Source organism: Myotis daubentonii, chromosome X (genome assembly GCF_963259705.1).
Source record: "Myotis daubentonii chromosome X, mMyoDau2.1, whole genome shotgun sequence".
NCBI lineage: Eukaryota > Metazoa > Chordata > Mammalia > Chiroptera > Vespertilionidae > Myotis > Myotis daubentonii.
Window position 1 is genome coordinate 43,934,978 of NC_081861.1, and position 25,150 is coordinate 43,960,127.

General features: G+C 37.5%; 1 protein-coding gene across 7 annotated transcripts in view; it reads right to left on the reverse strand.

Annotated features, from left to right (window-relative positions):
* Positions 1–378: 378 nt before the first annotated feature.
* Positions 379–25,150, reverse strand: part of PLS3 (plastin 3) — an 86,220-nt gene continuing 61,448 nt past the window's right edge. For all 7 annotated transcript variants that reach the window (XM_059679437.1, XM_059679439.1, XM_059679436.1 and 4 more), the window contains 14 exons: positions 24,903–25,066; positions 18,587–18,716; positions 17,952–18,084; positions 15,753–15,834; positions 13,864–14,029; positions 11,268–11,410; positions 8,411–8,506; positions 6,811–7,006; positions 5,130–5,208; positions 4,338–4,452; positions 3,998–4,131; positions 3,242–3,365; positions 2,884–3,008; positions 379–1,616 (listed from right to left, as the gene is read on the reverse strand). In XM_059679437.1, the coding sequence (XP_059535420.1) occupies positions 1,484–1,616; positions 2,884–3,008; positions 3,242–3,365; positions 3,998–4,131; positions 4,338–4,452; positions 5,130–5,208; positions 6,811–7,006; positions 8,411–8,506; positions 11,268–11,410; positions 13,864–14,029; positions 15,753–15,834; positions 17,952–18,084; positions 18,587–18,716; positions 24,903–25,066 (1,820 nt within the window). In that variant the 3' untranslated portion in view covers positions 379–1,483. The remainder of the gene's footprint in view (positions 1,617–2,883; positions 3,009–3,241; positions 3,366–3,997; positions 4,132–4,337; positions 4,453–5,129; positions 5,209–6,810; positions 7,007–8,410; positions 8,507–11,267; positions 11,411–13,863; positions 14,030–15,752; positions 15,835–17,951; positions 18,085–18,586; positions 18,717–24,902; positions 25,067–25,150) is intronic.

Genomic DNA, 25,150 nt, shown 5'->3' on the forward strand with positions numbered 1-25,150 from the left:
TCATAGAATATTGAAAAGATTGAGTGAGATGGGAAAAAAAGTAAAAGGGAGGATCTGGATAAGAAAATTTTCATATGCTGGAGAAAACCATCTTTTCTCATTGGTTTTATCCTTAATTCAGTCCCTGCAATTCACTGACAAAAAGCTTACTTTTTTTTTTATTGATTAAGGTATTACATATGTGTCCTTACCCCCCAATTGCTCCCCCCCCCATGCCCTCACCCCCCTGGTGTCTGTGTCCATTGGTTATGCCAAAAGCTTAAATTTAACAAACATTATTTTATACAGTACAACAGAAAAAGAGTCAAAATATGGGAGAAAAAAAACTGGCGAACATCATTTACATACTACTAAGGGACAGAAGCATGAACAGACTAATTATTATGTAAATGCCTTTATTTGAACTAATACATTGCTATCAGGTTACATAATTTTTCAGAGTTAGAGTAACATTATAATCTTGGAAACTATAGCAAACAGCTTGACAAAGCAAGAGTACATAAGTCCTACATATATAATTTTTATGTTTTAGTGACCACATCTCCTTGTCTTGGGTGTAAAATTAGAAAATCTATTGTACACTTAGCATACCTGGCCTACTGCATCCTACCTAAGTTCTGAGCATACTCTCTCCTTGAAAGTGTCATATTCAACAGCATTTTAAATCTAAAGAGAGTTTGATAATACAGGTTTTAAAACAAATAAGCCTAAGTTGAACCAAGTGTTTTAAGACAAAATATATGTCAACTGTTTACAGCTTGGTTATGAGGGGGAAGATGCAAATTTAAGGTACATTTTCCTCTACTTATGTTTTTTACTTACTTGAAGACCCCTTTAAAAAAGTAGCAAAATCAGCAGTCTTATTTAATGTAATCAAAATATTCTTAAATGTACAAAAAAAGGATCATGTAGAAAGAATACTGTAAAAAGATACTAATTTTAAGAATAAAAGAATATGAAAAGCTTCTATTACATTCTGCACAGCCAGTTACTTCCGCAAATTTTCAGTACTATCAAGATAAGCAGAGGCTACTCACAACCAAATACCCTCTGACCACAGTTCTTGATTAAGAACTAGCATACCGGATGGAAAGCAAAATTATTGTCTAATAATAGTCGTATCCAACCGTCTAAGGAAGTCTCAAGAGGTGGACATTCTAAGAGGGACAAAGATATATAGAGAGAAATAACATATAACGAGGGGAAATGTCAAAGGCAGCAATCTAGAAGGATAGTAAATGATTTGGCTATGAGCACGTTTCAGGTGTGCCGATCAATCCAACTAGGACTAGGGGAAAGAGGACTTGTTTTTCTGAAAACTCTTTCCCCTGAGGGCTCTCATGAGGAGCTAGTCTTCTTAAGCAAAATGAAAAGTCCTTTAAATGACCAACAGTTCCTTAAGCCATGAGCACTTCACCTGGAAATAGCTGACTTGCTAATCATGCACCTGGGAGCGAGACTGTTTTTATTCAAATTGGTTATTTTACACTCTCTTCATCCCCCTGCCCATCAAGCATGCAAACACGGTCATGACCATCTTGGGCTTTACTTCCACAAGGTCTTCAGGAAGCGCGTACACCCTGGCTCCAATTCTTCTAGCCATTGACACGGCATACCTATTTTTTGAGGAAACGAAAATTAAGATGAAAATCTTGTCAGTCAAGCACACAATATGAGACATCTATTTTCTATAATCATTTGGCTTCCACATTGAAAGTTCAAATCGGAACTATTTCACTTTTTGTTGTTTTGTTTTCGAGGTTACTCTTAAGGGACACCAGGTTTTTAAGCTCTGCCATTTGGGACGGATAACATTTATTCACTTATTTTCTCCAATACAAAATTATAGTTAATTTTGGAGCACTGACTTGATATGAAAATAAAAAATACACACACACACACACACACACACACACACAAAATCACCAGATTGGCTGCACAAGCAATGCTTTTTTAAAAGGTCATGTGGTTAAATAATTTTTTTTACACTCTCATGTGACCTTAGAGATATGGGGTGGAAAATTATACCAGATGCAAAATCCAAGTTGCTTTGGTAGATGCAGTGAATACTTCCAAATTTCTACATGGCACATGGCCAGAGTGACTAGAGCAAGGAACAGAAAGGGCAGACAAAGGAAGGAAGGAAAGAACTGACATGCCTAGCTAGAGAAATCTGCAGAGGAGCACACCACAATTAATACATGTGGCATTTCTAGGTGTTTATTAACAGGAATATTTTTTGCAGTAATGCTCCTTAGCTAGCCTATGAAGCCCTGCTCTGGGGTGATTTTCAATGTACTAATAAAGCTCTCATGGGTTGCCCATAAATCCAGGTCGCAGTCAAGGTCTTTGGTGAAGAAGGGAAGAGACGGGTGGAAAAGATCTCAATGCTGTTGAAATGCAAGAAACTTCCAAAGCATATTTTCAGCTGAGGGTTAAGCATCCTGCCAATTTAGGGACCAAGATAATGAGCTCAACATACACAGCCAGAGTGATCTATGCATAGTAAAATGGGTATCAGGGGATAATGTGTTTTTAAAAAGTGAGACAGAAGAATACTTTCATCTAAGGCAGATTATCCTTAGCTCATTTTTCCCTTGTAAATTTGTAGCCGAGTTGCATTAAAGCATACACTACATTATTTCTCTAATTCCCTGAAGCAACAACTGATTGAGCACCTGCTAGGTCAGGCACAATGCTAGGCTCTTAAGTATTTTGTTCATTTAAAAATCTCCAAGTTAATTATTATTGTTCCCATTCTACTGATGAGGACTCTCAGGCTCAAAGAGGTTTCCCCTAGGTGACACAATTCTTAAGTGGTAGAATTTGACTGAGAATGAAGATCTGCCTGGCTCTTGCAGGACATCAGGTGGCATCCCTTACTTGGCATTATTGTGCTTGTCATCTTCTGTTAGATTGCCACTCTTAACAAGGTCATAGTTTATGCAGCCTGGCTGGATGGCGTCAATTAAATCCACAACTGCCAAACTGGAGCTGATCGTCTTGTCCTAGTGTAAAAGGAGAACAAATCTGAGAATTCTAATATGTACAAATTTCAATATGTAAAACATGAGATTACTTACATGAAGTTCCCAAAACAAAAGGCCAGAGAATTCAAAGAGAATCTTGCCATTAGCCCAATGATAATTCTCACTCACAATGAGCCAAAGGTTGTCCTTCCAAAATTACAGAGACCTTCTAACAAACATAATGTTTAATAGTCACACATGGAAATCCTTACCTTAAAACTCTGAATGGAAGTTGATTTGCCAGCTTCCCTCAATGTTTTGTTGACCCAGCTTACAATGATGTCGTCATTAGCTTTCTGACCATCTCCAAGATCTTCCAGGACATTGAGGGTATACCTAAAAGAAGAAGCCGAAGAAAAGGTCCCAATCTACTTTATGAGTAAAAATGTAAACTTTAGGAAGATGCTTCAGCTTCCATTTCTTTTATTCCTTAGGTTTGAGAAACTAAAGGTTTCAAGTAGAAGTGGGTTGCTAGTGATTTACCCTTTGCAGTAGTGGAGGTGACAGTGGGACTTAAGATTTTCAGTGTTTTAATGAGCAAGCTCAACCGTCCACAGCAGGCACATTTGGTATTAGTCCGACTGTGGTAAAATCTTAAAATAAGCCCTGCTTTGGCTGGCACCCAGTCATAACAAATGTTTTTCAGCATTATAGTTAAGAGATCTTTTTTAAATGGATACATGGGATGTTCATAATTTCTTCTGGTTATTTTTATATTCATTGACTTTAGGAGAGGCTCAAGTGTATGTGTCAGGTTTATAAGAAAATGTTCACAGTTCTGTTGCCCAATTCTCAAGGAGGCATCATCTCCCACGGAACATCAAACACACTCATTACTTAAGCTCATTTCAGAGTCTAAATACAAACATTTCAAAGGTGTAGTCATTGATGTGTTTGCTTAAAAATAACAACTAGTTTACAGACCTGTATCAGAGTGAAGCTTAAACAGCCCTAATTGTGTATCATACCTTCTCATCAGCTGCCAGACCAAAGCTAAAGTCAAGGTTTGGTTCCCATCATTCAGGTCTTGCCCTCCAATGCCAACCAGGGAGAATTTGGCAGGGTGCTTCCCCAATTCAACAGCATAGTTGCAGTTTTCTAGCTGCAAACACACAAAAGTAAATGGTTAAAGATTTTCATTTGTTTAGTCTGTACACGTGTGTGATGCCAGACGCTTAGCACACAACAGTAAATAAGACACAGTTCCTGTCCACAAGAAGCTCTGAGTTAAGAGATTTCCAAACAAAAGAAACAAATTTAGAAGAAAAATAGTTGGTAACAAAGATATGTGGCAATTTAATTTTCTACCTTTTTCATGTTGGCTCCAAGTTTTGGGTATGGAGGTTTATTAACCTTACTCCAGTCAACAGGAACTTTAATTCGCTCATACAACTGTAAGATTACCAGGGCATCTTGCAGGTCACTAATAATTTAAAAATGATTTAATTAGTATTTTCAAACACTTGGCTTTTGTTCCTTAAAACCAATAACATGACACTGTCAAACAAGACATATAAAACCAGAGGTAATACCCAAGACATATATTCTATCAATCTATGCCGAAAATAGAGCTAAGACCATCTGATTCACTTAAAAGTATTTGTTGAGAGCTTACTGTTTGCAGGGCTGAGAGAGGGAGAGAATGAGAATAAACAAGTACATGGATATGATTTGGGGGTGCATGCAAGTCTTATGAAGAAAAACAGAGCTAGGGTTAGAGTTTAGAGAGTGGCCGGTTGTGGTCAACACCTGAATCTGTTGATCTGAACCAGTGGTGTGAATATAGTAAGGGAGTGAGGCATTAGATGTAGAAAAGAACATTCTAGGCTGAGAGAACAGTGAGCACAAAGGCCCCCAGGCATCATGGATGGTCTACTTAAAGTGTTCCTTGATGATCTTTGTCTCAAATCAGGGTATCTTCTCTCCAGAAAGACATTAATGCATTCTATCACTTACAGTTGATGATATCACAACTCAACACTTTCCAATATAAATAACCACTATAAATTAATACTTAGAAAAATTTTAGAGCAGTAATTATTTGTGTAGCACCCATTCATGATGTTCATTACTATTTATAATGGCAGTAGGAAGGCTTACGCGTAGAGATGGTTTACATGGGGATTAACACCAAGAGAGTTCATCCAGTTACGGAAGGTTCTTTCTTCACGAGTTTCTCCTATTAAGAATATTAACAAATTTTATATTCATTAAACTCCTTGTATATGTGCATATAATGTCAATCAATACATAAGACTATTTCCTCTCCAGATCTAAAGGTTTTCTCCTTATGAATTTCTAAGCATTCTAAGTACATCCTCTAGAGCAGCCGTGGGCAAACTACGGCCCGTTTGAATTGAATAAAACGAAAAAAAAAAAACAAAAAAAGACCGTACCCTTTTATGTAATGATGTTTACTTTGAATTTATATTAGTTCACACAAACACTCCATCCATGCTTTTGTTCCTGCCCTCCGGTCCAGTTTAAGAACCCATTGTGGCCCTCGAGTCAAAAAGTTTGCCCACCCCTGGTCTAGACACATGCTTATTTTTAAAATTTGTTCATTTTCTTTAAAATGAAAGAATAGGACCTTATTATAACCAGTTAAGCAATTTAGACATTTAGGAACTTTTTATAAACTCCCACTCTCCTTTAATTCTTCTCCAATGTCGCTCAAGTCACCGTACTTCAAAGTAACTGATGTTAGTTATCAAGTGTAGTTTGAATCTTAAAAATTTGCTCTGGTCATATGGGTCTATATTCATATTAATTTACACCTTTCCTCTACCCATTTTTATTTTTTAACTTTTAAAAAACTTTAATGAATTTATTGGGGTGATATTGGTTAATACAAATATAGGTTTCAGGTACACAATTCTATAATACATCACTGGTATATTGTATTGTATGTTCACTAAACTACACGAGTGCTTCTTTTTACACACCTATATTAAAGCAACAAATTACTTGAAATGTCAAAAGCATAAAATTTAAATATTTTATAGTAATGCCGATGGAAATTCAACAACTGCTACTTACATTTGTTATTTTTTCAATACTATACTTTATATATATATGAATGACCTGGAAAAGGTAAACTGCTTTCCCCAAAGTTAAACAAACAAATAATTACTACATATTATTACTATTTTTTTGAGTAGGTACGTGTGAAAGAAATGGGGGGGCTAGTTCCAGTTAGTCTGACTGTGGAAGAATAAAACATAAGTATTGTAAATTTATAGATCAAATTTTATGCAGATGCACATTTGTCTTGTGAGACATTAAAAATGTGATCTAATTTTAAAATATTAAAATAAAACATTGGTTTACTAAAGGGACTTAAGCTAGACTACTTTAATTTTTAAAGTTCTCTCATATCACTCAGCCGGTGTGGCTCAGTAGTTGAATGTCGACCCATGAACCAAGAGATTTGATTCCAGTCAGGCCACATGCCTGGGTTGCGGGATCGATCCCCAGTGGGGGGCATGCAGGAGGCATCCGATCAATGATTCTCTCTTATCATTGATGTTTCTATCTCTCTATCCTTCTCCCTTCCTCCTTCTCGCTCTCTAAAAAAATAAATAAAAACATAAAAAATAAAAAAATAAAAGTTCCCTTGTATCATCCCTTTCTGTCAGCTGCCATTTTTTTACTCAGTCTTTGAGTCTACTTCTAGCAGATGTTTGCTAAATGAAAGTGGATAAGGAAACTTAAGTCAAGATTATGAAATCATTGTGGTCTGCATATTTCTGCTCTGTAGTACCAGTCATTAGAATTTTACCTTCTAATAGAGTCCAGTCAATATCCTGGTTCTCTGGCTTAGTTAGTGCTGGATACTTATTAAACAGGTTAGCCACAAAGGCTAAGTTCAGTTTGGGGTTTCCACTGACAACATCAGCAGGGGTAACAAACTGTCTGCAACCTAATTTGTCTGCTTGTTGAAGCATACTCTCAGCTCTCTTCAAATCATCTGTTTCCTGTTGAAGTAAAAGAAGACATTTTTAAGAGGCCATACTCAAAATACAAAAATGTTTCCTTATAATGATAGGCTGTATATAAAATTCTACTTTCTCTTACCCAACATATGGTACTTATTATAAATTGTTTTGAATGAAAAAAAAAAAATTGGCCCTGCTGGATTTGCAGTACCTTGAAAATACCCTAGATGGCACCAGATCATAGATCGAAGGACGGAATACATTAAACTCAACTGAAATAACATCTGCTAAACTCCATCAAGAAAAAGCTAAAACTTTTCAGAAAAGTAGGTCCTAGAGAAGGTGTAAGGCTAAAAGATGAAGGACCCTGCAAAAAAGGGAAAAGCAAAGGCTATGAGATAAATAAAATGAGCGTTTGGGGGTACAGATTAGTGGGAAATAACACTGGGTAGGAGAGATGGGGTGGCCTTAAAATGCTATGCAGGACGTTTCAGACTGAACTCTAGAGTCAATGGGAATCCTAGAAGGATTCTGAGGAGGAAAGAGACAAAGAAAGGAGTGTTTTAGGAAGATCACTCAGGGAGGATTGGCTGAAGCGCTTTATCAGAATCAGAATCAGTTAGTATACTGGTGCCATTTACCCAGGCATCTGGCTTCCTCAGTGCACAGGATGGTGCCTCATTTGTATCAAGAGTGACCTGAACCGGAGTTTCATATTTAACATACAGACAGAAATATAAGCAAACAAGTCAGTTATAAATTCATTTCTAATAAGGGCAGTGTAAATGGGTTAGCCAGTGCAATCCACTCAATCCTATTGCATAATAGGCTAGAAATGTGGATTTTAAGATTAGTACATGCATTCTATATCTAATGGGTATAAAGAATGACAGGACCCTAGAAACTTGACATTAAACAGGCTGGTCCAGCTCCTTACTTTGTGGATGAACAAAGTGAGATCCAATTTTGGGAAGGAAATAGTCCCTGATCATTGAACAAATTAATGGTGTAACCAGGGAACATGGTTCATGTCAGTAATTCCCCAATTGTATTTCATGGATCAGGAGTTTGTAAACATATTCATATTATTCTCAAAACAGGATAACAGATGCATATAAAAATATGTAGTCATTACATCTGTCACTGTGGTTATAATCCAAACATTTGGGAAAGGTCAGTCTCTAGTACTTATTTCCCCATGCTTGCTTTGAATATTTTATGCCATTCATTATAAACTATTACCGCCATAATTATGGAACTCACTACTGAACTCTCAAAATAAAATCTTTCTGCCTCTGAATGATAACTATAGCAATTAAAATTAAAGTGATACTTAAAACTGTCAATACCACTACATATATCATTATAAACACTCTTGTATTTATAAGAAATTGACAATAATTTTGTAAGATTGTAAAGTTGAAAAGAAGCACCTATACTTACATTGAAACCTGACATGTTAATATCTATCCGTGGTTCACCTTCCTTTTGTCCTTTTGGTGCAATTTGATTGAGAAGATGGAAATAGGCTTTGGAATCCTACGGATGAATTGAAAATGTCAGTGAGATCACATTCACAAAGAATGAATGCATCCTATTGTCCCATGTTTGGAAGAATATTTGCACTGAAGTTTTAAAGAATATATGGCACAAACATCTGTCTTCTAATTTAACAGACCTTTTCCCCCGAAAAGTTCATTTATCTGGTCTTATGTCTGCCTTGAAAATAGATGAACTGGATTTTGTCACAATTTTACAATTACTTGAAGTAATCAACACAATAATGCTAGTAAACACAAAACTAGTTCTGTACCTTCACTGAATTACTGAAGTCAATAAGCTTGGTAGATAAAATAAGCAAGAAAAATCAGTGGGAGAGTAGAAATCCAGGAAGCATAGGGAAAGATAAAATAAACAGGTTATATCATTACAAAGCACAATACATACCGTACCCTATGAAAAAGAGATTAGCTGTGTTAAAGATGTATTTAATTGTAAATTTAAATGAAATTTTAACAAAATGAGCAGCACTTCAAGTGGCGAAATAATTTAACCCTTTATGATCTGAACCCAAAAAAGCCTTTCTTTTTGTAGTGAGCTCCTGAACTCTTTCGGCACTTGAATATTTTCCCTTGAAATCCCAGTTCCTAAAACAAAGTGGCATTGCTCATATTGGGAGGATGGGCCCAGTGAATTCAGGCTGTGTGGACATTCCACAGAACACAGCTTGAAAACCATTAGGTTAGCACAAACACTTAATAGGGGTCTTCACCACATATATCAAGAAAAATTCTGCCTCTCTGGAATACCAGAGGACAGGAACTGGAGTCAAGAAGCCTTAATGGCCCTAGCTGGTTTGGCTCAGTGGATAGATAGAGTGTTGGCCTGTGGACTGAAGGGTCCCAGGTTCGATTCCAGCCAAGAGCACATGCCCAGGTTGTGGGCTCGGTCCCCGGTGTGGGGCGTGCAGGAGGCAGCCGATCAATGATTCTCTCTCATCATTGATGTTTCTATCTCTCTTCCCCTCTCCCTTCCTCTCTGAAATCAATTTAAAGAAGGAGAAGAAGAAGAAGAAGAAGAAGAAGAAGAAGAAGAAGAAGAAGAAGAAGAAGAAGAAGAAGCCTTAATCTTGCTGTATCTGAAGACCACCTTCCCAGGTATGATAGTTTGCTATTACTGGGCCTTGACAGTCCAGACAGGCTCTGAAGGAATGTTTCTCACAGTAAGCTCTGCAGATTATGTGCATCGTGATCCCCTGGGATGTTGTTCAAAATACTGATTACTGGATTCAACCCCATTCCTACCAAATATGATGACTCTCTGGGAGCTGCCCGGAAAACTGCATGGTAAACAAGCTGCCCAAGAGAGTTTGATACCCAGTACCCTAAATTATTCTAAGCATGGGGAAAATCAGATGAGTGAAAGTCATTTCAAAGCAATTCATGAAATGCAAACCCAGGTCCTATCATTAGCGGACACAGGATTTTCCTCCTTCTAATAGTGCATGGCAGTTGTGTTAGTGCTTTCATTTGCAATTACCCACAAAAGGTGCAGAGAGAATACATAACTTAATCCTATGCATTTGAGGGGAACAGGTTAAGAACAGACCTAGCGGAATCTGTATTGACTACACTGAAAAGTGCTTTGCAGGTAAAAAATTGAACTTGAATTGGAAATTCCTGTTCACATGACTGAACAACTCTTTGCTTTTAAAATATATTCTCAAAACAGGCTTCATTTAAAAATGATATTTCCTTTTGTGCATTTAAAATAAGTCTTAGAACATAAGATGTACCTATGAATGGTTTTCAGGAACACATCTGATGCATAAGTAAAATATACTAGGCCACACATGTTGTGTAAATGAAAAGAAGGGACGGGGCCAAGCGCTCTGATAATTTGGGGGCGGGGCACAATTTTCACTGATGAAATCAGTAGTGCAAATAGCCCGCTACTTCCTCTCACCGCTGAACAAATTGATATGATCACAGCCTACTGTTTTCATAGCCCTGTTGGTCAGTGACATCTGGTAAAGATCCTCGCGTTTGTTCCCTGTGTCCCAACATCTGGACTTGGGAGACAGTCCAGTCAGTTAATGAGAACTTCATGATATTTGCTATGACAATTTTGGTTCTCTCTCCTTGAGTAGCCAAGGGCACCGTGTTGTAAATGAATGCTACCGATGTCTTCCTTCACTTGCTGGTTTTCCCTACTGTTCATGGGGAGCAGTGAGCTCTAGAATTCGACTCAACGCAAGGAATCTTTGCGGGCCTTTTATATGCCAGGTGTTGTGTCAGAGGTGGACTTAGTAGGAGGGCACTGGGGCAGGGGCTGAAGTAGGAGCCAGACATATATAAGAGCTCATCAGTACTCTCAAGAACTCAATGTCAAAAGGTAGGAGCACATGACAGGAGAGGAAGCATATAAGAAAGGGGAAAGGGAATCTTGAGGTCCTCTCTCTCTTCTATGTCTTTGCTAACAAGTACACTGAGGCCTGGGAAAGGCAGTTAGGAATAGAACAGTTATGGCCCATCCTTTTATACTCCATGTGTAACAGTAAGCAGAATATAAAATGCTAGGACTATAATACTTTTCCTTTTTTCCACAAAATGGAAGCTAGACTTGGTGCCCATGCTCCTTATTTAGCTCCACCTCTCTACTGAAATCTACCATTGGGGTCAAGAGGCAACAAGGCTCGGTGAGAAACTGGTAGGATTTTCCCTCTGTTAAGCTGGGGTGAAATCTCTCAAGTCCCTACAGCCCCCCAAAGTGTTACGGTTATTTGCACAGTTACAGTTACCTTGATGTCAGCACTAAAGTTGTTGATTTTCTGCCAGCCTGAGTTTTCCAAATGAAAGTTTGCCCATCTAAGTAGAAGCTCTTCTGGAGACAATTTCATAAGCTCCTCTAAAGTCTCACCATCTCGAAGTAAAGCAGCCAAGGCTACAAGAAAAACAATACAAAGCCATGACCCATATATTATAACGATAATGGTAATTATAAGTTCATTCAGTCTTTTGACACTGTTAAATAATAGAGATGCAAAAACCAGCATGACCTACTTCCTGGTTTCCAGGTACTCAGAGTCTAATAAAAGAGAAATATATAAGTAGATAATTATGAGACAGATAAAGACATTGTCTTATGAGAATACACACAAATATACAGTATTAGTTTTTTCCTTTTTTATTATTCTTCGTATTCAAAATACCAAGTAAATTAAAGCTTTTAAGATGAGCATTTTCACTTTATATCACATATTAACATAAATTGTCCTTGTTTAATAATATTAAAATTACAGATTTGGGGGATGATGTTTAAAATAGTGGAGCCTTTCACCTAACTTTTTATTTAAAGGAACATACAAACATTATGGTATTTACATTTAAGTATAATTAATTAACTCTTGAAGAGTTAAACCTATTTTTAATGGAATACAATTCAACTTTCCATTTTCCATAGCACCTAACATGTAAAGGCTGCTCAATAGTTTTTGTTGTTAAATTGATGTCAGCACTAAAGTTGTTGATTTTCTGCCAGCCTGAGTTTTGAGCTTCTTCCATCAAGTGTGGAAGAAGCAGAGCGGTTTTTGTGTGTGTGTGTAAATATTTCTACAGAAAATAAGTAGAGCTTGGATGTTTGCATAGAGCAGTGATTTTCAACCCTTTTCATCTCCTGGCACACATAAACTAATTACTAAAATTCAGCAGCACACCAAAAACTATATTTTTTGCTGATATAATGGAAAATAATGTATAATTTTGATCCATTCACACCTGATGGCTATTGTTACGTTGGCCGTTGTCATTTTATTTAACAATCTAAGGGAAAAGAGGCCAGTGCCCCTGACTAAATAGTTTTAAAAATTCTTGCCCTAACCGGATTGGCTCAATGGATAGGACGTCAGCCTGTGGACTCAAGGGTCCCAGGTTCGATTCAGGTCAAGGACATGTACCTTGGTTGCGGGCACATCCCCAGTAGGGAGTGTGCAGGAGGCAGCTGATCGATGTTTCTCTCTCATCGATGTTTCTGACTCTCTATCCCTCTCCCTTCCTCTCTGTAAAAAATCAATAAAACATATTTAAAAAAAATTATTGTGGCACACCCGTGTGCCTCTCGCAGCACACTGGTAGAAAACTGCTGGCATAGAGAACTGTCTAAATTCAAGCATTGTTTTATGAAGAAGTTGTGTAATCCTTATGCAATAATTAATTCCCATTAAGTAAAAGAGATTTATATTGAACAAGACTGAAAGTGCCTGATTGCCGAAATGGTCTAAGCCAGACCTATAAGGCAAATTTCATTTTTCATGGACTTCGCTTCATGCCATGCCATTTTGGCACTGAGACATTTAAGCAAGGAAAGAGGCTGCATGATCATTTGTACAGAACCCCTCCTGCTGCTCCCCATCTCTGCAAAGTCAAAGGCTAGAAAGGATCAAACAACCTGACATCTATGCACCTAAGACCTTGTCAAAGATAAATCGCTTGATTTCTTACATGAGCCAATATAATTTTATTTTGTTGTCTTCTTTTCCTTTTTCAATGGACCTTGACTCCTTTAACTAGACAAACACCATTGTGAAGATGGCCAGCAATGACAGAAACTGTATTTGCTCAAATATAGGTACATGTGAGTGGACTGAAAGTACAATAAATTCTTAATGTGCAAGTCTTATAATGAATAAAAATGTGCAAAATAAGATTCTTGATAGACATTATGAGACCTTGAAATACTGAGAACCCCAAATATATATTCTTTTCCAAAAGTAACTGAGGGTTGAAATGGTGATTTCTGGAATAAAATATGAATATTTCCAGTGGTGCTTACTATTTTAAACTTTATAGGGAGAGAATAATGTAGTACTTCCTTAGACTCCATCACAATCGTATTGCACACACTTATATATTCTTACAACTGCGTGATGTGATTTAAAAACCTATGCTGTAAGAAGGACAATGTTTCTGCTGGTTTGGGAAACAGGAGACCATCAAGGGCAGGTCAGAATATTTTTAAGAGGTCTGAGCCTATGATACAATATAAAAAGAATAAAAAATAATAGGAGATGGTGCACAGTGGTAGAGCTGAGGGTGATGAAGGGGTGGGGTTTGTGTGGACAAAGCAGAAAAGAATAGATATCAAGTTTGGGGATCTTGGGAAAGTTCCTTAAATTCTGTGCTTTGTGTCTTTATTGCAAAATGAATTCTAAAGTGCCAGGCAAAGGTTAATTACTACTAAAGAAGGAAGTTATAAGTAAGCTATTTTCCTGAATAACTTTATAGCATTACCTTGTTAATCCTATCATCTAATCACCTTAAGACAGTATGACAGTCTGCATGGCTAGAAAAAAAATAACCAATAAACAAAATTTCAAAATAATGATTGTGTTCCATTACCTTCATTCCTGCTTAATTCAATGTCAGCGAACAAACCGATCTTAATGATTTGCCAAAGCAGTCCCAAAACTAGATGAGGTTTCCCAGCCCGCAAATCCTCTGCACCAATGTTCACAACATGACACCCAATGGCAGAAGCGGAGTTCAGTGCCAAGTTCAAGTTTTCCTGCAAGAAAGCCAATTTACACACTTGATTCTTGACCTTTACATTTTTTAAAGAGTCTATTTCTCCCTTCACTGAAAACAATACTCAACCAGGAAATTAAAAGCCTGTATTAGTTTCAGCCACACATGATCCACAGGAAACAAATTCCAGACAGTAGTATTAAAAGCATAGCTAAAACAAATTTCAGCTTTATTGCTACTGTCTTTTCCAGAATTCCATGGGAAGTTAACTTGGTATTTTTATTTGATCCCTTTGGAAATACTAAAGGAAAAGGCTAAGTTACTAAAGTATATCCATGTAGGTTAAGTGTTGTATTTCTAAAAATGTCTAATGAGAGGTCTATTACATATAGCTGAAAGAGTTCTAGAAGTTCTCAATACCCACATCTGAAGAGGTGTTCTTGCCTGAGGAAATTTTGCTATCTGTCTACTACCTACTTAATGGAAGAGAAAAATGCTCCATTCCTTAAATATGCCAATTAGGAGCTTAAATACAGGGTGTGGCAAAAGTAGGTTTACAGTTGTGAATACCTAAATAGAGTTTATTCTTGTATTATTATTTAATAACTAGAGGCCTGGTGCATGAAATTCATGCACTGGGGGAGGGGGGGGGGAGCATCCCTCAGCCTGGCCTGCACCCTCTCCCAGTCCAGTACCCCTCGCTCCTTACCACTCAGCTGCTGCTCCTTAGCGCTGCTGCGGAGGCGGGAGAGGCTCCTGCCACTGCCCCTGCGCTCGCCAGCCATGAGCCTGGTTTCTGACTGAGTGGCGCTCCCAGTGGGAACACACTGACCACCAGGGGGCAGATGCTCAATGCAGGAGCTGCCCCCTGGTGGTTAGTGTGCATCATAGTGACCAGTCGTTCTGGTTGTTCCATCATAATGGTCACTTAGGCTTTTACTATATAGACTAGAGGCCTGGTGCATGAAATTTGTGCAGGGGATGGGGGTCCCCTCAGCCCAGCCAGCACCCTCTCCAATCAGGGACTTCTTGGGGGATGTCCGATCCTGGGGATGGGGCCTAAACCGGCAGTCGGACATCCCTCTCATAATCCAGGACCACTGGCTCCTAACTGCTCACCTGCCTGCCTGGTCACCCCTAACTGCCGCCCCCGCTGGCTTGGTTGCCCCTTACTGCCCCCCCTGCCAGCCTGGTTGCCCCCAACTGCCCCCCCTACCACTCTGGTCACCACATGCAGTCTGCTGCTTGGTCGTTTGGTCGCCCCTCATTGTGGCCCCCCCCCCCGCCCCCGCCGGCCTGGTTGCTCCATGCAGCCTGCTGCTCAGTCATTTGGCTGTCCCTCACTAACCCCCCTGCCGGCCTGGTCGCCCCACGCAACCTGTTCAGTCGTCCGTTCGGTTGTTTCGGTTGCAATGGTCACTTAGGCATATATATATTACTATTTTCCATACAAACAACTGTAAACATACTTTTGCCCTACCCTATATGTTTGCTTATTTCTGCATATTTGAACCACAATATGTAATGAAAAAAAATACGCTTTGGAATTAGAGCTGGGTTGGAACCTCAGTTCTAACATTAATTTCAGAAAAGCTCAGAAACACTTCTGAGTTCCAGTTCTGTTCTCTGTAAAATCTGGATAATAATCCTAAACTCAGAGTTGTAAGAATTAAATGAGAAGATACAAGTACAGAGCCTATGGTCTGTAGAACAAATCCTTAAATTGTAGTTTCATAGAAGACAGAGGGGAGAATAATGCATACCTGAATGATGAAGGGTGTAAGTTTCTTCTTGTTGATTGCTCTTTCATCAATTGTATCAGGAACTGAAAGGTTGATCATTTTACTGAAACAAAATTCAAAAATGAATTGACTTATTTTTTCTTTCTTTTATTGAATGTATTGGGGTGACACTGGTTAATAAAATAATATAGGTTTCAAGTGTATAATTCTATGATACAGAGTTGATTTATTTTAAAGAGTTTGTAAATATCCAGAAATATTTTAAGGCTTATCTGTAATACTATCAACAATAAAAAGTATATTTTTTAAAAAGAAATATTTAAAGCTTATTATAGCGCTCATGTAATCTGAAAAAAATAAATGCAATATATGACTTTTATCATGTTTATTATAAAAAAAACTACAAACAATGCAAATTAAAAAAAGACCAAAATGTTTACATTAGTTGGGTACTTCTGAGTTGGGGACTGGGGCCTATTTTCTCATTTTATTTTATTTTTGTATTTTCCACATTCTTTTATAAAAATGAATAACTTGGATATTGAAAAAAACTTTATTGAATAAATGTTAAAAACTGATAAAATCCCACATAGAAATTGAGTCTCTTCTAAATTATATAATTCACAATTGAAAATGCCATTTATTCACAAAGAGGTAAAATTAGGTGAGCATGAAATTCTTTCATTCACCAAATAATTATTGAGTGCTTAAATGATGAGCTCAGCACACTGTATTTGATGCATGTAATACAGTGGTGAGAGAAAGAAAGGTTGTGTTAATTAGGCTAGAATCTGTAACTTATTAGGAAGAATCTCATTTGGTAAAATTTGGAGTTAGACTCTAAAACTTTAGATGTTTATAATATTGCCCTAAAACTGATGCTACTTTCCATGCAAAATTTAAATATTGACTAAATAGTACCATATTATTTCTCTCTATTAAAACACATGAGAGCTATTTCTTTAGTATCCATAAGTGACAAAATAGGGGATATCTTACATTTTATTTACTTTTAAAAATCCTCCTCCAAGGACATTTTTTCCATTGATTTTCAGAGAGAGTGGAAAGGAGGGTGGGAGAGAGAGAGAGAGAGAGAGAGAGAGAGAGAGAGAGAGAGAGAGAAGAAAGAGAAGAGCTTCCATGTGAGACACACATTGTGAGAGAGACACATTAATTGGTTGCCTCTGGCTCACTGCCAGATTGGGGGCTGGGGATTGCACCTGCAACCCAGGTACTATGCCCTTGACTGGGAATTGAACCCGAGACCTTTATTACAAAAAGGAATTTTATTACTGTATACTATCATAGAAAATATATCCACTGTTCTAAGCACTCTATATGTAAGTAGTCATTTACTTAATGCTCACAACAGCCCTGTGAGGAAAGTATAATATAGAAATCATAACAGATGGAAAGTGAAATGCAAATGGGCTGGAATCTTGATTACAGTTGCATAGCTACTGAATAGCAGAGACTGAATATGAACCCAGGCAGGCTGATTATAGGGTATGCTTTTAACTCCCGTGCTACACAGCCTTTATAAATAGGCGCATCAACTGACAAAGTGTTGATAATCTTATGTCATTTCTGCCAAGATACTGTTGGCTCCGGGGTAGCAGCAGTGAGAAATGAATTTTTCAAAAATAACTAATTGGAGAGTGAGATTTGAAGTGTAGCTTTTTATTTGTTAAATTTTCTTGATTTCAGAGAGGAAGGGAGAGGGAAAGAGAGATAGAAACATCAATGATGAGAGAGAATCATTGATGGGCTGCCTCCTGCACACCCTCCTACTAGGGATCGAGCACACAACTCAGGCATGTGCCCTTGGCCGGAATCGAATATGGGATCCTTCAGTCTGCAGGCCAATGCTCTATCCACTGAGACAAACCGGCTAGGGCTGAATTGTAGCTTTTTTGTTTCTTTTGGAAGCAATGGTACTTTAGAATAAAAAATTACTGGCATACTTAAGTTCAACAAAGTTATAATGCTCTACCTGCTCAATGATGACAAGAAATCTGAAGCTGAGAGCTTCCCTATAAAGAGGCTCCCAGTCTAAATGGCTGAGTTTAAGATTCATGTTTTGGTGGTACTTTTATGGACAGACATAGAGATGAAATGACATGGGCAGAATCAGCACAATTTTCAATTCTAACTATTTCCCAAGATGAAGCTGGAACACTATCTTTGGAAACTTGGGTATAAAATAAGCCAACATCTTACCAAAGCACAATTCCATCACCAACAGCTTTGAACAGGTCATCGGTATTTGGGTTCATTGGTATAACATGTCGGCAATCAGGATCATTTTCCAAAGCTTTGTTTATCCAGTTAACAAAAGCATATTTTTCTTCCTCTAAAATTATGTTGAATAACAAGAAGTTAGTTCATACTCTGGGTTAAATATGGCTTTAAGGCCTAAAAGAGTTGTTCAGTAATGCCGAACGTGAATGTGTCACACATATGTGGTCATCGTCTTTGGAAACCCAGACATTTGAATGCAACCCAGTGGCTATTAGGAATTATAAAACCAACAGCAACAAAAACCAGAGCAGAGTTAATTGATTCTTAGAGAATTTAGTTACAAAAATGTTGTACATTTTTATATTACTATAGAACTCTACCATAATGAAGCTTGTCATTACACATATTGTATCATATCTCTTGCAAGCGAACAAAGCCATACAATACTTGTAATGCCTTTACAGCAAGTATTAGTCGCCAAGTCCAAATATATGTCGCAAAGGACTCCTGTATTCTTAATTAGGAGGCAAAGTTGTTCTAGAGACCCTCCTTGACCTTGTAGCATGCACCCTATTGAGTTCATTGTGTTAACTTACTGCACGTGAAACTGTTACCTGAGTAGGAATGCTGTGTTCCTTCACTGGAGAGCTCTGACGTTCCTCCCAGAGCGCAAATCCCTTCTTTCCGGTTGATGGCTTTGCGAAAGGTTTTAGCAATATCACTGCTTTTCACCTCTTGGAAAATCTATTAATTGAAATATGTTGTCAATTCACAATTAATTTTATATCAGGCAGAACAATAAGCATAGTTAACTTCTTCTATACACTGATCACTTAAATTTCCCCCCATAGATGAGCGCTAAAAAAGGAGAACTGAGCTTCAATATAAAAAAAGGGTTTTAGAGGGAGGCGGGGGGGGGGGGGGAGAAACATTGATTGGTTGCCTCCCATGTGCGCCCCGAAACTGGATTGAACCAGAAACCCAAGCATGTGCATAATTCCGCCACCTTTCAGTGTACATGCCTGGGATAATGCTCGAACCAACTTAGCCGCACTGGCCAGGGCCAGACTTGGGTTTTTAAATGGTAACCGAGTACTACAACACTGCTACTGAAAACGAAGCACCAGAAAGGAAACGGCACACACTTGTCAAAAACATTAAGTGCCACATGCAGTGAATCCACTTCAAGCTGAAAACTAGTGTGCGACAAAGGTGTAGGGAAACCTGTTCATGTTCTATGAACACGGGAGGCTTTGCTCTTTTCCTGGAGAGAAGAGGTTAAAGGATCCCCACTTCTTTAACCACAATTCTTAGTGCAAAGAAAGATGAAAATTTATGACTCAACCAAAAAAACGATTTTTGGTGTAATAGGGTAGCTCAGTAGGAGTTTGTTCAATCAAAATGTATAGAACAATAAGGTGAAAAATGTGATTAGTTGGCAGCAATATATGACTATTGTGAATAAACACAGACAAGAGGCTTTTCACTGATTGTCTTGTTTGTACATTTAGGAAGTCCAGAGTCTCTGCACAACAAGGGACATGGCTAACTAAATTAACTTGCAAATTCTAATTGCCCAAGAGCAGGCTGTAGCAAAGCAAATGTCACAGCCTACTTGGCTGAATGAATGGACAATTTAAAGGACTGTCTATATATTCCTTAAATACTGGAATTGACCTAACTCTGAATTTGTTCCTGATCTACCAATGTGCATGGCTAAATTAGTCACTGCCAGTAAAACAAGAACAAGACGTGGCATCTCCATAAAAATTTCTTTAAAAGGTGTTTAGAACACATAAGTGCACTTCTCAAAAGAAACATAAGGTCCTAATGAAAAGGTTACTGAACAAATAGAAAGTAACTCAAAGGCCTTTAGCATTACGGACAAGTACATACTCTCTCTCACACACACACTCATCTCAGGAAGTGCAGCCTACGTTTGAAATTCATAGAACAGGGTCAATCCAGGTTGTATCTGGGAGAGCAAGCATGAGAAGAAGCTGAAATCCAGCCCATGCTCCACTAGCCAGGCCTACTTTATGTCCTGCACTAGACTGTGTAAGGCAGAAAGCAGGAGTACCTTTTCTAAATGTGAAAAGGTCTGGGGGGGGGGTGGGGCACCTTTTTGTGATTAATCCACCTAGAGAGTGACTTTTTATAACTGGTAGAAAAGTTGCTGTTGGTGTTGTCAGCGGCCCTATCACAAAGTCATCTTTTCTTGTTACCTTTCTTTTTCTTTGTTTTTAAAGAATTTTGGGTGTTTTTGTTTTGTTTTGTTTTGTTTTTTACAATTTTTTATTGATTTTTAGAGAGAGAGGGAGAAGGAGAGAGAAACATCTATGTGAGAGTAGAACATCAATCAACTGCCTCCTACCGGGGATTGAGCCTGCAACTTGGACATGTGTCCTGACCAGGAATCTTTCAGTGCGTGGGATGATGCCCAACCAACTGAGCTGCCCAGCCAGGGCCTGTTATCTTTCTTAAATCCTACTTTCCTTGGACTTATAAACCCAATTTTATATAGGAAAATAGTAAGCAGTAAGTTTTACAATATCAAGCTTACTCAATTTCTATAGCTGGGATTTTGTGCTATACCTGTAATTTCAGGGATAGAATTTTAGAATAGATGCGTGTGTGTGTGTGTGTATGGGGGTAGAGATAGACACCCACATGCACACTAACTACTCTAAATACTGCACACAGCCAGCGAAATCACTCTCCTTTCTCTCTGGATTCCTTGACTCCTTGATTCCTGTAGTGTGAACCTAACTCATGCATTCTGGGTAATTTTCAAATTATTAAAATTATTTTTACTTATACTGATTTTTTCCATTTAACTTTAATTTGATCCAATTTACCTTTAACTTCTAAGCCAAGATTATACAATAAAACGGTTACCTGGGAATGTAGCAATCTTAACTGTGATGCATTTTGTCCCTGTATCTCCTCCTTCAATAATTATATATCAGCTCAGTGAAAAAACAATATTCACTATTCTACCTCATTCTGAACTCTACCTCATTTAGTAAAACATTGTCCAATAAATTAAAATCTAAAATGTGTAAGTTTCCTCATGACTGACATATCATCAATCACTGGAATGACAAAAAATGTCCAAAATGTTACTGCCGCAGAATGATTTATGAAAAATTATTTTTCTTATTACAAATGTTTTTGCTTCAAGGATGATTTTCTTCTAAAAAGTAGGTTGTTGCCACGATCACAATTTCAGCTGGAAAAAAATCTAAATTTATATACACCATGGAAAAGAGAAATGAAACAAATAGTCGTAATAATAAAAATGCTGTACAATATTGTGATGCAATTACTGAATAGTTCTAAACTCCTGATGCTCAGGAATGACATTCAAATTTGCAATTAAATTAGTTAATTTTTAATTGTCTTAGAAGTTACATGACCTTCATTTTCTAAATATATTTTAAAAATTATTACAGCCAAGCTCAAATTTTCAGTTTTATATTATTTTCTCTGTTCTTTCGATTTAAAAAAATCAAAAGATAAAAGATAATTGAAGATTTATGCATCTATTAAACTGATTCACAACTCGAGAATTTGCATTTTGTTTGTGACTTTAGAAAAGAAATTGCTCCAGTGGATGACAAAGCTATTTGAGTATAAGCCTTGGTTTAACAAGAATCTCTGAAATCAGAGATAACACAAGGCCAACTACTGTGCTGGAGACTTCTCAATGAATATTTTCAAAGCTGCCCATTGTGATACTAATGAGCTCACTGTTTTCCCTCCAAGAGGAAGGACTTGCTTTATCGGGTGTGAACAAACTCCTGGTGTGCACAGCTCACTCTTGATCTATACATCTTTTCCAGTCTCTTTTATGGAATATATATGTTTCTTATTCCTTTCAAAAGTCCCACCTCCTTTCTAGCTCAGCACAGAATTAGTGGCCACCCTCCCGCCCCCCCAAAAATCTAGAGGCATAGAATTTAAAAAGGAAATATTTCAGAAAGAATTACCAAATATATATACTGTGTATTGATTGGCTTCCAGTGTTAGAGGCTTGTTCTCAAAGTAGCAGGTTTACATTGGGGGGTCGGGGGATTTGTTGTAGGCCTAAACCTGGTAACAACAGCAATTTAAATGGAAAACAAAATGCTAACATGCAAGTTTATTTCTATTTGCTTATGTTAATACCTGATAGGTATAACTTCCTCTTTCTCAGATAACTGAGATCTACCCATAGGGCAGTTTGTAAGCTATTTCATTGATGACAAAGCACATGGGAGTGAACAGACATCTGGTTAAACGCCCATTACTTTCAGTACAGTCATGGTGTTGTCATTCTGAAACTTTAGGGAGGTTATTTTTATTGTCCTTCATATTTCAAATTTCTTGAATAGAAGGAAGATAACTGAAAAAAGCCATTAATCCCCTTTGTAAAGTTGGGTAAGTCACTTCCTTTTTCAGGAACCCAGGTTTGTTTGTTGTTGTTTTTTTAAATTTGTAAAATGGAGTATAAACGTATCGATTCCTTCCTATTCTAAAATGTACATTTTAAGTGAAAATGTCCTTATTAATATTTTACTTTAAAAATTCCCTGGTGATGCCAAAATTATTAGGCATGTAACTTTTAAAGAATATACTAAGGTATATTCACATAAAGGCCAAAAATAGCTGTGCAAAATCTGCAACGTTTCAAAATGTACAAAATTGTTTCCCCAAGACAATTTTTCTCAAAGACATGTTCATAACTTTATCTTTAACAATATCGGCACACTGCAAATCTTAATGACTTAAGTCTGTTCTTTCTAGATTCAAAAATTCTGAACAGCAAGTTATATTTAAAAAACCCCAATCACAGTTAACTACTGCTCTAAGCTGCTTTAAATTCACAATAAAACATGCAGTTACAAGGTGAGCAAGTTATACAGCAGAGGACATGCAAGTGCTCATATTGCAAGTCAACTGCCACTTACTATTGGACACAGAACTCAAAACAAAAGGCTTTGGCAATAACTGGAGACAAAAACTGTGGGGAGGAAATCAGCATTTCAAAAAAAGGTGGTAAGAACTCTATCATTTTAATTATGAAACATGTTTGCATTTTTAAAACAATAACAACCCTCCTCCCCAAAATGCCATCAGCTAAGTAGACATCATTCCTTAGTCAACTTGCTTCTTGAACTCTTTTGGTGCTTTTAAAAGGGGATAATTCTAATTGGAGAGAACATATCAGAATTTTAGTTGCTGTGGTTACTGATGGGTATATGTTGTCATTTCAGGTGTCTTGGGGCAAAAAAAAAGAAAGAGGATAGGGGTGCTAGGAAATTTGTGATAAATATTAGGCACTGCTTAGCTATTTGCAAATACTGCAAAGAATGCCTAATTAGATCTAGTCAAACTTGGTCTTAAATTAATAATAAATAAAAACAAAATCTTAAGAGTGTTTTCTTTAGACATTCAATATTATTTTATATTATAGTTTCAGATGTACAGTATAGTGATCAGACAATTATATAATTTACAAAATGATCCCCTGATAATTCATGTACCCACCTGGCACCAGACATAACTATTACAATATTATTGACTATATTCTTAAGGGTGTCCTTAATTGAGGGAAGAGGTAACATTTATTCTTTAACATATATCTCAAATACTTTGTCAATGAATACGGATTGAAAAATGGCCTATGTCCAGAAAATCTAGACCTCACTCGCTAGCAGCTAAAATCAACAGTGAGTGCTACACATACACTCTCCAAGCACTGAGTACAGAACAATAAACCAGGTGCTTGGGAGTCAAAAAATTAAGAAACCAGGTCCTAACACTGAATATTGTTTTATGATACTAGAGAAGAACACAAGAATTTTAAATGCCTCTTCCAATGAACTGAAAAGACATGCTTCTAACTTTTAATTGTTAAAATTATCATCCTAGAGAAAATGGTACGGCTAAATACTACTGCAAGAGTAGCAAACATCTTTTTAATCAGAATGTTCAACTCAGGAAACTTCCAAGACTGTGAGTCAGGGTGTATTATTAAAATTTAGGAGCACACTGTTCACTGAGGGAGAGAGAAAGAGGACTTCAAGGATGTCATTTAGCACCTTGGAAAATGCCCTCTAATGAAGCCCTAAAAGGGACTGTTCACCTTACAAAGTGAGCAGTATGTTATATCTTTGTCAGTGCCCGTTTTTTCAATTCTTTTGTTAAGATATTTAATGGCTGAAAGAGCTAACTAAATTTAGTGGCTAGGATGAGAGAAATTTCATTAGTTACACCAGCACTAATACAATATATTTAGGAACTTAGCAAGATGGTACTTATGACTCCATAATTCCACTAGACCAGTGGTCGGCAAACCACGGCTTGAGAGCCACATGCGGCCCTTTGGCCCCTTGAGTGTGGCTCTTCCACAAAATACCACGTGCGGGTGTGCACGTACAGTGCGATTGAAACTTCGTGGCCCATGCACAGAAGTCGGTTTTCGGCCTGGGGGAGTCTATTTTGAAGAAGTGGTGTTAGAAGAAGTGGGGGGTGTCGGTCGGTTGGTCGGTTGGGCGGTGGGAGACGTGGCGCGGGGAAGGTACATTGTTTTGAGGTACATTCCCTGAGGTCGACCCCTTCCAACTCTCCCATCCACACTGGTCTATCTGAAACAAGTATACAAGACCAGTGTGGATGGGAGGATTGGAAGGGGTCGACCTCAGTGAATGTACTTCAATCAGATTGAGGACATTTTTAGCAAAGGCCAGCTTAGGAGTACCCTAATTAAGTTAATAACAATGTACCTACCTATATAGTTTAAGTTTAAAAAATTTGGCTCTCAAAAAATATTTCAATCGTTGTACTGTTGATATTTGGCTCTGTTGACTAATGAGTTTGCCAACCACTGCACTAGACAAAGGAACAATCAGTTGTAAAAATGGTGGATTTTCATTTCATACTTACATAAACAAATTCGTCAAAACTTATCTTTCCATCTTTATTTCTGTCACCATCCAGCATGAGTTTTTGAATAATTTCTCTCACTTTATATCCCGGTAATGGCATATTAGCTTCCTTGAAAAGCTCGTGAAGTTCATAGTCACAAATGAATCCATTGCTGTTGAGATCTTTATAAAAAGGAAGAGTAAACAAATTAGGAAAAAACTTTTAGAAGAAAGAAGTAAACCTATTATTTTTCTCCATTTGAGGCT